We start from the raw sequence: 12,866 nt of genomic DNA on the forward strand, positions 1-12,866 counted from the left end.
CCATGAGGTGAAAATGACATTCATATAAGACTAATGAGACTAATTTCTGAAAACCAACATCTTATAACATTACAATTATAAACCAGAGACACCCACAAAAGAAATGTCTAGCAGTTGATAACTAGTCTCCAAAAAGGAATCAAGAAAGTAATAATTTACACGAGGTTAACACAGGAAAACAAACGATAGCAGAAACGCATATGCTCAACTTTCTTGCAGCTTCCACAGAGACGCAAAGACACCGCCTCGCTCGAGCAATGTCTTGGGATGATCAAATTCGACAACCTTTCCATCCTGCAAGGCCACAATCTTGTCGAAACCAACAACGGCCTGTAGGCGATGTGCAATGACGACTACGGTCCACCCCTCGAACTCGCTGCGGATGAGATCCTGCACAATTTGCTCCGTTGCCTGGTCCAAGCTGCGAGAAAATATTAGCAAACTGTTCCAAACACCATCAACAACAAAAGTAATTAGTCCATCACATACCTGCTGGTTGCTTCGTCCAGCAACAGCACCCGACTGTTTCTCAAAATCGCCCTCGCCATGCAAAACAGCTGCTTCTGTCCCGCGCTCAGCCAGTCCGTGTTGAGGTCCGCCTCGAGGCCGCCCTTGTCCTCCAACAGAGCTTTCAACCCCGTCTTTTCCAGCGTGTCCCAGATATCCGCGTCGTCGCGGGCGTCGAACGGATCGAGGTTCCTACGCACCGTACCCGGGAGGAAGAGCGGATCCTGCGGAAGCGCAACGAGAGACTTGCGCAACAGACTAATTGGCACCGACGAGATATCCACGCCGTCAACCTCGATTTTCCCAGCCGAGGGATCGTGGAGGCGCAATAGGAGCGCAAGGAGAGTCGACTTGCCGCTGCCTGTCCTGCCGCAGATGGCCACCTTCTCACCCGGCTGGATGTCGAGGGTGATGTCCTTGAGAACTTGGTGGTCGTCGTATGCCGCGGAAACGTTGCTGATATTGATACGCCCCTTTGAAGGCCATTCGCCCTCGGGCAGATCACCGTCGCCGTCTCGCTCGGCAGGCGTATCTGCTTCGAACTCCCTGATTCTTGCCACTGCCCCTAGACTCGTCTCCAGGTTGGCCCAGTAGTTCAGCAGCATTGTCAGAATGCGCCCGAAGCCGGTTATTCCGACGAGCGCGACACCGAGCAGGCCAGGGTCGATGCTGTCGCGCAGAGCGACCGCCAGTGAGACCACCAACACGGCGAGCCCGGCGACGGTCAGGTTGAGCACGAGGAGGAGCCACTTCTGCAGGCTGCCCATGATGTAAAATGCGCGCTGGGATCTGTCGAGTCGCTCGAGGTTCTCGGCTTGTGCCTTTGCGGTCCAGTCCAGCGCGCGAATGGTGATGAGCCCCGAGAAGGAGGCGATGAAGTGGGAGAAGATGGGAGACTTTGCTTCAAGGTCCAGAAGACGGATTTGACGGGATGTTTGGAGGTAGACGCGCTGGATGGAATAGAGGACCACGGCGAGGACCGGGATGGCGAAGACGAGGTAGCCGGTTGCGATGCAGGTTAGGATAAGGTCTGCGGTGGCGAGAGTGAAGTCTGATGACTCGGTCAGTTGTTGCTACGGTCGAGTGAATGGAGGGGTAACTTACAGTCGAAGGCGAGCATGAAGGCGAGAGGGAGAGGGAGGTCGATTAGGTTCATGTCTTGGCTAAATCTGGGAGACTGTTAGATGAAGTGTTGAACGAGTAGAGTGTGAGCCGTATTTACCGGTTAATGATGGATCCCGTGTCTGTCTTGACAAAGAATGATAGCGGTGCCCTGGTATCGCGCATTTAGTTAAAGACTCGTATTTTGGAGCAGAAAACTCACCCCAGCGCCGCTTTGAGGACGCCGAAATGAAGCCCCTTGGCAGAGTGAGGAATAATGACGACGAGGAAGTAGCTTAACGCGCCGTTAGCAATCTCGCAAGACACAGACCGGCGTTAGATTCCTTACTAAATCTCAATGCCAACTGCAACTTCAGTCAAAACACCCCAGAGCACATAGATCCCAACCCACATGCCGAGATTTTGCTCCGTGCCGCTCTCGTTGGCGGCGACCCAGAACTTGACCCAAAGACCTGTAAAACTGTGAGTACCCATATGCCCCGGTTGCGAAGGAATCAGGGGTGGCCTTACGCTCCATCGTCCTGCAGAGTGCTTGAAAGAGGACCATCGTTGCAAACAAAAAGAATGGCGACATGCCCATTGACTTGATGTAGTACAAGAGCGCGCTGGTGTTCGCTGCTCCTCTGGGCTTGCCTTTCTCGACGCCGTTGGGCTTTGCGGTCGCGGCGATTTTGTCTTGCCTCTGCTGTTGATTCTGCGCATTCGTATCCTCGGATTCATCTTCGGTGTCATCTTCGGTGTCATCTTCGGTTTCTCCATTTTGCTGCGAGATCCTAAGTTTGCTGACATAGCCCCCGGTCTTGCTCAACTCTTCGTAGGAGCCTCTTTCAGAGATCTCTCCGTCCCCATCTAGCGAAATAATTTGGTCTGCATCATGTAGCCATTGGGCTGAAAGTGACCAGTCAGTATCTTTCTTATAAACTTCCAAGACCTTCCCATGACATAACATTATTCTTACCGTTGTGAGTTGCAAACAGCACCGATCTCCCCTGACCGCGCAGGAGCCCTTGAGTACCGAATAGAGCGTCGAAACACTTGGAAGCAGTTTTCGAGTCAAGGCCCTTCAAGTTATCATCCATGATCACAACCTGCTTCCCGCTGTACACGGCCCTAGCCAACGCCTACAACTAGTTAACATGGCTGACATCAAATAATGAAGCCACAACTTACGATACGATGTTTCTGTCCGCCGCTGAGGGCACCGCCCGAGCTTCCGACTATCGTCTCGTCTCCCTGTGGAAGTAGACGCAGGTCTTCTTCAAGCTGGCAAGCGCGCACGACCTGGTCATAGAACTCGGGCACGTACTTCGCGCCGCCAGTGATGTTTTCCTTGATGCTCTGGTTGAGGATCCAGGGATCCTGGTCGCAGTACGCCACGTCCGCGGTCGTTGAGTACTCCACCGTTCCCGAGATGCGGTACGTCTCGCCGACGAGGGACTTTAGAAGAGTAGACTTGCCAGAACCGACGGGCCCGACAATGACTGTGAGCTGCGATGGTTGAATCTCTAATTCGAGGTTGTAGAGTATAGCTTTGTCATTATGCCAACTGAAAGATCCATTAGACACTTTAATCAAGGGCTTGTCACTGCTTGGCGACTGCGTCGTCCCGTTCGATTCTTGCTGGTTGGTCGATTTAAATTCTCTGTAGTCAACGCTCTTTTCCTTTACCAAGAACTCTTGAATTCTATCAAGGCAACCAATCGTCGAGCCCAGGTTGTGGGGGATCATGACCAGCTCGGACACGGGGATGATTAGAATGTTGAGCAAACTAAGTGACGTAAAGGCCTGGACGACGTTGAGCGGTTCTCCTTTTGACACGGTCTGTGCGACTGCGAAGGCCGCAAAAGTGACAGCCGGTGAAATGATTGATGGGAACTGGCCTACAGATGGCTGTAAGTTGGGGCTCTCGATCCGGTGCTACTACAAAAAGACGCAACATACCAATTAAGACGTTGAGTATCTGGACTCTTCTAAACTTCTTGGACTCTTCAAGCTCAAAGTCTCTTAGACCCTGCACCTGGTCCTGGATTGTACCGCTCAGCCCGCTCATCTTGACGCCTTTGACGGAGTTGATGACTTCGGTGGTGACGCCGACGCGCTTCTGGATGGCCTGCATCCACCGGCGCTGACGCGGTGGCACCAGCTTCCCGAGTTTCGTGGCTGCAGAGACACTTACTGCGATGACGCTTAGAATTGTTCCCAAGACACTGAAAGGATGAGGTTGACTCACAGGCGGCTACTAAGACAGGCGCGATACAAACGGCGCCGAGTTGACTGCCCAGAATCCACAGGGCGAAGGCGACTTGGATGAGATTTGGAATGATGGCCACGGAAAACTCCACGGCCACCGTGATCCGGTCGACTTCGGTGCTCATGAGCGCAACCGCAGACTGGGAGTTGCCCGTCTCGGCGCGCAGAGAGAGCATGTTCTTATAGATGAGGGCAATTAGAGCGCCTCTTACGCTGGTGACGAAGCGGTAGGATAGCTGGGCGGACCAGAGGTTGAATATCTAGTGACTCGTTAGTAATGTGCGGTAAGAGATGTCTGTCGAGAAGGGCTCTCATACCGCGAGACCAAGGTAAACGGCAGCATACCCGGCAATGAGCGTATACCCGTAGCGCACTGACTTATCGTTGTGGTTTTGGATGTACTCGATAGTAGCCTGCACCAAGAGCGGCTGCGCCAGGCCGGCAGCTACCATTGCCAGGCGAGGTAAATGGATGGAGAGGAGCTGTAGTTTGAACGCCTTCAATACTGCCAGCCCGAGAGCATGCTCTCGGTTCTGGTTGACTAAAGATATGTCAATGAGTACAAACGCCTGAAGAAGAAATCGAAAAGAGTTGACGAACCTTGTTTCCATGCAGCAGAAAGTTTCTCCAACGCAATTCCGCCAGACAATGCTTCGTCGACCGGTTCGAGATCATCCATTGTCAAGTCCTTCCTCCAGCCTAGCCATAGCAGGGGGTTGATCCAGAGTGAGAGGCTTCTGCCAAAGATGCCTGACAATTCCTCCCGGGAGATCTGAGTTGCCGGAATGGTAATGAAAGCCTCTTTAGATGCTGATTCGAAGACCAACAGCACAACTTTTACCGCTAACTGAAGGGTCAAAAGAGAAGCGATAACTCCATCTTGCCTGTAGTAGCTGGTCCAGTGACTCTGAACACCAGGTGCATCTGCGATGAGCGTGACGAGAAGGAATGTCTGCAGCAACGCCGACGGTGCGCGCGATCTGCTGTGTTCCAATTTGGAGATGAAGATAAAGAGAATGCTAGAAGCGATAGCGAGCGCACTTGAGGCGATGCCGATGCTGGCGGCACCTCCGGTTTCTCCTCTAATTATTGACAAAGTCAAGATTGCAGTCTGGAGACCGGCGAGGATATGCCAAAAGATCTTCAAACAACGTCAGCTGACTCTTCGATGTCATCTTCAGGTATTCAACATACGATCTTGACGACTGCCCATATTGTCGCCTGGGTCACAACTGGTCTTTTCCACAGCTGCAATAACCGATGTAAGCCTAAGATGAGAGCGATTGAGTAGAATCCTATCGAGAAGAATATTTCAAAACGACCGTTAGCGGCGGATGTCTCCAAGCATCCCCGATGGGGACCTAGCAGAAGGTTCCCGAGATCGTCTTGGGGGCACACAGCCGCCCCGAATGGGACCTGCAGACGCAGTCCCAGACCCATTGCAAGTGACGCTTTGAAGATTTGCGATTCGAGCGAAAGGACAACGGCCGGCGCGTCCAGCTAAGATGTTTATGAAGCACAATGCAATCGCATACAGTTGCCTCGTGTCGAGGATGACGACGACCGAAGTTCTGGCGCAAGAAGCTTTCGTACGCAGTCTCAATCACGACACTCGCCGCGCTGGCGAAGGATTCGCGACCCTGCATTTCGCGGCACGGCAGCCCCTTTGTGCATCGGGGATAGCCGGCAATACGTTGTGCGACCACGTTTGTAGGTAATCCGCTGTTGCATTTTCCCTTTTGACCTGCCCGAAAAGGTGTGACCGGGGGCTCTGGAACAGGGAGCCTTGCTGACGATACAGCTGGTAATCTCGTATTTTTTGCTGAGGGAGAAAACTCCGTTGTCTTGGTAGTGATGGCGTCAGCAGGCAATAGTCACGGGAACAAAAACTCCAGCGGGCTCATAAATCGAGCTTGGTTTCTTACCCGATACTTTTTCGACTGTTGCAGGTTGGTTCCGATGGGATACCCGAGATGTTCAATAACATTGTCAGTTTAAGGTAATCTTACCGCTTTCAGCTCCCCTACTAACTGTACCGTGATTAGGTAGGGTATTCGCTTCAACACTCCGATTACACAGGGTTTGATTTGTGGGGATTTTAACTTGGAGGGAACTCTATGGAGAAATCAAGAACGCCATTGATAATTTTTATCTTCCATTTCTTACAGCTCACAGTACCGGTCCCTTTCTAGGATCTGTACGTGGCGTGTTACGATGTCAGCATAACGACACCGTATTCAAAATCCAATGCATCGCCAGAGCGCAGTTCGAACTCGGGAAGCAATTCAAAACAAAGTGAATGAAACAGTGTGGACTTGGTTATGAATACGAGGAGTTCTCTGAGCAACCCATTCAGCAAACTTGTTGCAATAATCTATAGAATACTTACGGCATCAATGTCGGTGTTCTCTTTCGCTATCACCAAATTAAAAACTCCTAAAGACATCATGCTATTCACGTAGAAAATCATCATTTATCGATTGGTCAGCCAGCTAAGGTATATCTATGTATCCATGAGCGTGGAAAGTCATGGGACTGAGCAACGTCAACATCTAGTGTAGCATTTACGAGCAGTCCGTCAGCAAGAATCCCGGAAACATAGTACACGACTTATGAATATAACTCCATAACTCAGAAGCGCACCAAACCGATTATCTTCCGAGAAGCCTTCAGCAGCTCATTTGTTTCTGAACAATGTTAGAACTCTTATGCCTTAAATGTACAGCGTTGCCAGTTACAATAGGTCTGAATCGTGTTGTATCCACTTGGTCATCTTTTTTGGCCTGGCCAACGCCAAGTTCTAAACCGTTCCAGAGCCACCACCACCGGCAGAGTTTCTGACACTCGTTGAACCAAATGTTGTATGTTCGACCATCAGATCAACCATCACAAGGCGGATTATGCTTATCAGTTCCTAGATTCACCCCTCAGCATGATAGACAGGCATTCGCGCTATTATCATCATTATCTTTTAATGATATCTATCTTTTTAAAATACATTGCTTCTTGCTCTTATTTTTCATGAATATTCTTACCTTTGTTGCAAGACTGTCTTTAGAAGACCTTGCTCTATGTCACAAACTAGGCAATACGGATCTACAGGGGCTCTCAGGAGTGAATGGAATCTCGTGCGCTTGTCACGTCTACTGGCATGTGATTGACGTTTGCCAAGAGTTCCCACATCAGTAACTCTTCGTAACATTTCATTTGCAACAACATGGCTAGCCTTGTTAGCGGAGGGGCTGAGACCAACATGGTTTATAGACAGACGCTGGAAGGAGGACGGTGTTGAAGGAGTAAAGAGGGCGAGACTGGCACAGACGCATGTCTTGAGGCGAAGTTGGTAAGCCGAAACGTGCCTTCAGCATGCCAAATAGGCGACTATTCGTTTGTTTGAATTAAGAACTCCTTTTCCGGTCATATTTTGGTCATTCTCCTTTGTGTGAAGCCTGTCAACTCGTGTCCAATTCTCAATAAGCTGTAGGTAAGTATCTTGAGAACCCCGCATTTGACAGGTAAATGCAAGGGTAATTCCTTGCAAAGGAGAGCACATATATCGAGGTTTTATCCTGTTGGGCCTCCTTCCACTCTGATATTTCCCAGGCTAAGAAAGCTATTGCAATGACCGCTGCTTGAAGGAACTTCTATTTGAAGCGTGTGGATTGGAGTTTTCCCTAACACTGGTTATGTAACCAACGTTTCCCCACATGCGTTCAGCTGTGGCTTTTAGTGGGGGCTTCGGTTCATTTACAGTCCGTTGCACTGACAGCGTCCAAAAATCGAGTTTTTACCCCCCTAGGGTGGGGTTAATGCAAACCCATGCTAAACTCCGTTTTTTTCGCTGGGAAAATTACAACGGTCGCATTCAGCTGCATTTAGCCACCGTATCGTCAAATCTACTCATTTCAACGCGTCAGTATGGCGCCACGTCTCTCAAAACTCCAGCTGAGGAAAGTTAACCTACTTCTTCCCTCTGTTATTCAAACCGACGAAGAAATCGCAGAGGCGGTTGGCTGTAGCCAACGAACGATTCGACGATGGCGTCGTCGATTCGACATAACTGGCGAGGTAGAACAATACCCTCGAAGGCGTGAAAGCCAGCAGAAGATGGAAATACAGCATCGGAACGAACTTCTCGAATTATTAAAGTATCGTAACGACCTCCTATTCGAAGAGATGCAAGAATTCCTATACGAACAGTTCAACCTCGAAGTCAGCAAATCAACGTTGAGCCGCCACCTCCACGCAGCTGGCTGGACGAGAAAGAAAGCCCACATAATTGCTTCACAACGAAACCCAGAATTACGGTACGATTGGTTATATCGTATACGTCGATACCACCCAGAACAATTAATATTCGTAGACGAATCAGGCGTTGATAAAAACACTGGAAGAAGAAGGACGGGTTGGGCGCCTAAGGGTCTGACGCCAACGCGGTCAGTTCCCCTCGAGCGAGGTCAACGGATACAACTGCTGCCAGCACTCGCAATTGACGGTATCGTAGACTTGCTGGTATATACTGGATCGACGAATGGCGAGGGCTTCTCTGCGTGGATACAGCAACTTCTACTGCCAAAGTGTGGAATATTCCCTGGGCCTAAGTCAGTGATTATAATGGATAATGCTTCTTTTCACCGGCAAGGGGATATACGGCAAGCGTGTGAGGCCGCTGGCGTACGCCTCGAATTCCTCCCGCCGTACTCACCTGACTTTAACCCCATCGAGGAGTATTTTGGCGACCTCAAAAAGCATGTAAAAAAGACATTCCGTACGTGGAATACTAACGAACTAGACGAGCGTGATTTTGCTGAGTTTCTCCGCGACTGCGCGCTTGAGGTTGGGCAACGTCTCCCACAGATAGCTGGGCACTTCCGTAACTCATATATCAACTTCGACGGCACACAGGATATCTTCTGTGACGCTATGACGAGTAGCGATATGTATATTGAGGCAGGAGGAGAGTTGAATCCACCTCTTGTAGTAAATAGTTGTTGAACTTGTAGTAGGAGAAGTAGGAGAAGAAAAACATGAATAATGCCTGTATTTACAACCTCAAGTCAGGCCTATAGTGAAATAAATCGTATCCGTGGCGTATCAAAGTGCTCTGCTACCTACCTAACGGTCTTTGGGTTGATCCTCCCGGGTGTTGCAGGGCAGCTCACATCCACAAGCAAAGCTTTCCGCTAGCAGTAGTCGCTGCTATTTATCCTAGTTTAACCTCCTCTTCCTCTTGGGTATAAGGCGACGATATATAGTCTGAGACTTCGATCGGATTTTGTTCGGTATTAGGAGGAAGGATTGGTGGCGGCGGCGAGGAGACGAAGAGGTCTAATTCTAGTTTCTGGTTAGTTGACGCCGTCACTTCCGTCAATATTACTCACCACCTCGACCAAACTCAATATCGCCAGTTGGCAGCGGTGAGGAGATCCTACCCGCTGGAACGCTTATTTCGCCTACTTTACTAGCGCTTCGTTCGATATTGCCTGTTTCTCCGAATCGCTCGTCAAAAAGTCGGTTATACACTTCGTCTTCAACCTCACGGTCAACTGCTGGCTTTTTCGTTGCCTGTACGAGTGATTGTACAGCGGCGAGAGGTTCGCTCTGTTGGAGGTAAAATTGCTGTGTTGTAGTGAAAAGTTTGATCGATTTTCTCACTGCTGCGGTAAGTTGTGGTGAAAACCCTACCTCCTTGAACCAGCTGTCTGGGTAATCACGAATAACGCGGAGACTGACTATTGAAGCCTTTAACGGAGTAAATTTCACTTCGTCAATACCCAACTTCTTGCCGTTCACAGCTAGAAACCACGAAACGAACTCATCAACTTGGCGTGTTGCTTTTGAGGGCGAATCAGGAACAACTGGCGACGAAGAACGAATCGGAGCCTCTACTTGCCGACGGGCAGAGTAATCACCTGACTGCGGTTGAAATTGAGGCTCAAGATCCCAATATTGGGGCGGCATCGTTGGCGGCGGCAACTTTGGCCAATATTGCGTTGGGCCGCCTGGCGGAGGTAGGCCATAGAAGTTGACTACTGCGCTATTATTATTGGCAGTATTTGCTGGGTCTTGTGTGTCTGAAAGCCCTCTATTAGCAGACTTTTCACCTAGGCTATTTTGGCCTCCTCGATTTGCTGATTTATCGGGCTTTTTCATATCGCGTTGTTCACGCTGAACAAGATCAACAATTAGGCGGGCAGGCGGGTTTGATATTGATACGCCTTCCTCGCCCTTCTGAATAGCTTCTTGCCACTTCTCGAAATCAAATACGGTCAGTTTATAGTGTTTTCTTGCGTTGACCCAGCACCAGTTAACTGTTGGATCAGCTGACGAGGTATTCTGACAGGTTGCTGAATCGTTACACTGATTATGGCGAAGAAGGTCTCGAAATAACTTCCTCTTTCGATCGCCTTCTGTTTCAATCGCTTGAAGCATCGTATTTGTTACAGTCTGACGTTGACTAAGTCGAGACGGTCGCCCTCGTGGTGATCCTACGCCTTCTAGCTCTCCTACTGCGGCTACAGTAGGAGTGACAGAGTAGGCCAGTTCAACATCGAGAAGAACCTCACCAAGGCGACTATTCTCGATAATTTGCTTCGAAATATCATACCATGGAACAACCGGCCAGTTGCCACTGTCAACAGCGAATTCTTCGCGGTATACAATAGTTACTGCTTTTAATCCTATTCTTCTCCAGGCGATTTTCGTGGTAATCCAGCTCTTCTCGATATTATATTGTGCCCTTAAACGGGCGTCGATTCGCTTCGCCAAATCCCTCTCGATTTTCGACCACTGGATAATCAACTTATGACCAACTTCGCTCTCCTCGTCAAATATCCACTTGTATATAGTCTCAGGAAGCTTTGGCGGCGAGCGACCGCCTGAGAAGAGAGGAGTATACGTAACAGTTAAATTGATTGACTGTGGTTGCGTTCGTCGAGGAGTTGGGGTATCAGGTAAAGGCCGTCGACCAGGCCTTGCCGGCGTAACAGCAAAAGGATCCTCATCGAGGTTGAGGTTATATTGAAGTCGCTGGCCCGGCGTTGACTGCCCAATAGCTTGGTGTTCATAGTGGCCTGCCGGTTGGGTTTCCTCGACTTCGTCAACTTCGAGGTTTTGTTGAGTTATTCCTGTCTCTGTTTCTGCTAACTGAGCAACCCTCTGGGCTGGGGAAGGGATCACCACTACCCGACGGCGTCGAGGTGGCTTAACTGGGGTCTTCGCTGGCTCTGACGCCTGCGCCCTCGCCCTCGCCCTCGTACGTACGATAACTACCCTCGACGGCGAGCCGGTTGTTGTATTCGTCTCTAGGGCTTTTGCTGTTTTCAATCGCTTTCGCTTCGCCGGCCCAGTGGTATTATCAATTGAGGGGGCCCGAGCCCGCCGAGGAGGCATCACGAAAAGCTTTTCACGAGATATTGTAATTTACAGAGATTTCACTACGTGGGCCCCACGAAAGTGGCCCAATTGGGCTACAGTGGCCAGTTTACACCAGTTGGGCCAGTTGGGCCAGTTTGACCCCTGTTGTGATAGTTTACTGATTTTCGGGGTTAATAGGCTAAAATCCGATTTTTGGACGCTGCCAGCGAAACGGACTGTATTTGAACCCTGTTGCCAGAGCAGACCGTTCCAGACTGGTGGCCTGATCTCGTTGCGTAGTCCAGCGTTCCCGGCAACGGCAGTTCAAGGTGAGGAACCGGCCCGACTCTCATTCGACAACCCGGAACACCGCCGGAAACGTAGAAATCAAATCATGCGCTCTACGAGATACCCAGCCTCCCGCCCAGAAAGCCTGCTCTAGATGCGCAAGTCCCCAAGGTCAAAAGCAACCTCAAAGTGAATAGGTTCGAACGGTGCGAGCAGCGGAATCTCTCGTGTTCTTACGCTCAAGTTTAGCGGCCAACTCAGCCGGAGAAGACGCACGTCCGATGCGGAAGCCCGCGGACATGCAGCCTGTAAAAGCCGATACAGGCGCCGCGGACCCTGCTTCACTATGAGGAGCACAGTGGTCTGACGGAGTCTGTCCGTTGTTCACCCGCCGCATTGTGGTCCTACCACACTGTAACAACTCAACAGCCCACAAGGCTGTTTCACCAATTATTAACCCACAGCTTCCGATGTCCACAACGACTGACATGGCATTGACTTAAATATATGTATAATAAAGAATGATATACTCAAGCAGAATGATGAGGTGCTCGCCTGAAGTGAGAAGCACCGAATACCACCAAAATGACTCGAAGAACCCTTTCCATTGATAACATACATGCTAAATGGCGCTTCATTAAAGCATGACAGGCTTCCGAATCACACTGCTACCAAAGTTCGTAGGTTTCTCGCACCCAACAGCAAGTTTTATCAGAAGCACTCTGATGTCGCGACAAGGAAGTGAAGTACAACGTTCACCTTTTGTCCTACGGACCTACGGAGGTTCTTCGTATTGCTGAGCTTAGCCTATTCCAGAAGATTTCGGTGGTGAAGATATCGCCAAACAACATGAATGCGTCGCTCTTTTGCTGGAGGACTGGGTGACTTCGGCATGAAGATATGACATGCGCACATGAAAGTCACTCTGCAAAAGCGCCGCTCTTAAACACCATTTCGCTCTTAACGCCGAGTACCGTCATCTCCTTGGTGGCCTCTCCCTTCAAAGGTTACAGGAATGAGAAGAGCGGGGCCAGTAGCAGGGTAAAGTCGACATCTTCAGTAGTTACTGTTTCTTGTTAAGGGATTGTAACCATCTGAACTGGTGTACTAGGCCCAAAAAGATCAAGTTCGTCTCCATAAAAAGGAGCGGAGGGACAAAGTGGCTGTGGCAGACTGATAAATATACGTCATTGACGCGAACCTCTCGTAATCGCGAACCAAGAAAGGCTCTTTTGGACGGCAAGTTTCCCGTAGGGCCTCCTCTTAATTTGTCTTCAAGCCGTTGGATCCGATTTTTGCTGACGCCTCTTGGCTGTCGCAGATATCGACGAGCTAAGAAAAGA

General features: G+C 49.9%; 3 protein-coding genes across 3 annotated transcripts; 1 reads left to right on the forward strand and 2 right to left on the reverse strand.

Moving 5' to 3' along the window:
- Nucleotides 1-204: 204 nt before the first annotated feature.
- On the reverse strand, nt 205-5,525 carry CTRU02_209538 (Multidrug resistance-associated protein 1-like protein 5; the record flags this gene model as incomplete). The annotated part of the gene is made up of 15 exons (XM_036732696.2): nt 205-421; nt 490-1,558; nt 1,612-1,676; nt 1,730-1,780; nt 1,832-1,903; nt 1,958-2,081; nt 2,140-2,517; nt 2,588-2,750; nt 2,800-3,509; nt 3,571-3,804; nt 3,860-4,139; nt 4,197-4,420; nt 4,480-5,020; nt 5,074-5,379; nt 5,487-5,525. The coding sequence occupies 15 exons, from the start codon at nt 5,523-5,525 to the stop codon at nt 205-207; spliced, it is 4,473 nt and encodes a 1,490-aa protein (XP_036575545.2).
- A 2,530-nt stretch (nt 5,526-8,055) lies between these two features.
- Nucleotides 8,056-8,874, forward strand: CTRU02_209539 (TPR domain-containing protein; the record flags this gene model as incomplete). Its single annotated transcript, XM_036732699.1, has 1 exon — nt 8,056-8,874. The coding sequence occupies one exon, from the start codon at nt 8,056-8,058 to the stop codon at nt 8,872-8,874; it is 819 nt and encodes a 272-aa protein (XP_036575546.1).
- A 208-nt stretch (nt 8,875-9,082) lies between these two features.
- Nucleotides 9,083-11,271, reverse strand: CTRU02_209540 (uncharacterized protein; the record flags this gene model as incomplete). The annotated part of the gene is made up of 2 exons (XM_036732698.1): nt 9,083-9,213; nt 9,261-11,271. The coding sequence occupies 2 exons, from the start codon at nt 11,269-11,271 to the stop codon at nt 9,083-9,085; spliced, it is 2,142 nt and encodes a 713-aa protein (XP_036575547.1).
- Nucleotides 11,272-12,866: the final 1,595 nt, after the last annotated feature.

This window comes from Colletotrichum truncatum, assembly GCF_014235925.2.
Source record: "Colletotrichum truncatum strain CMES1059 chromosome Unknown Contig_0006, whole genome shotgun sequence".
Lineage (NCBI taxonomy): Eukaryota > Fungi > Ascomycota > Sordariomycetes > Glomerellales > Glomerellaceae > Colletotrichum > Colletotrichum truncatum.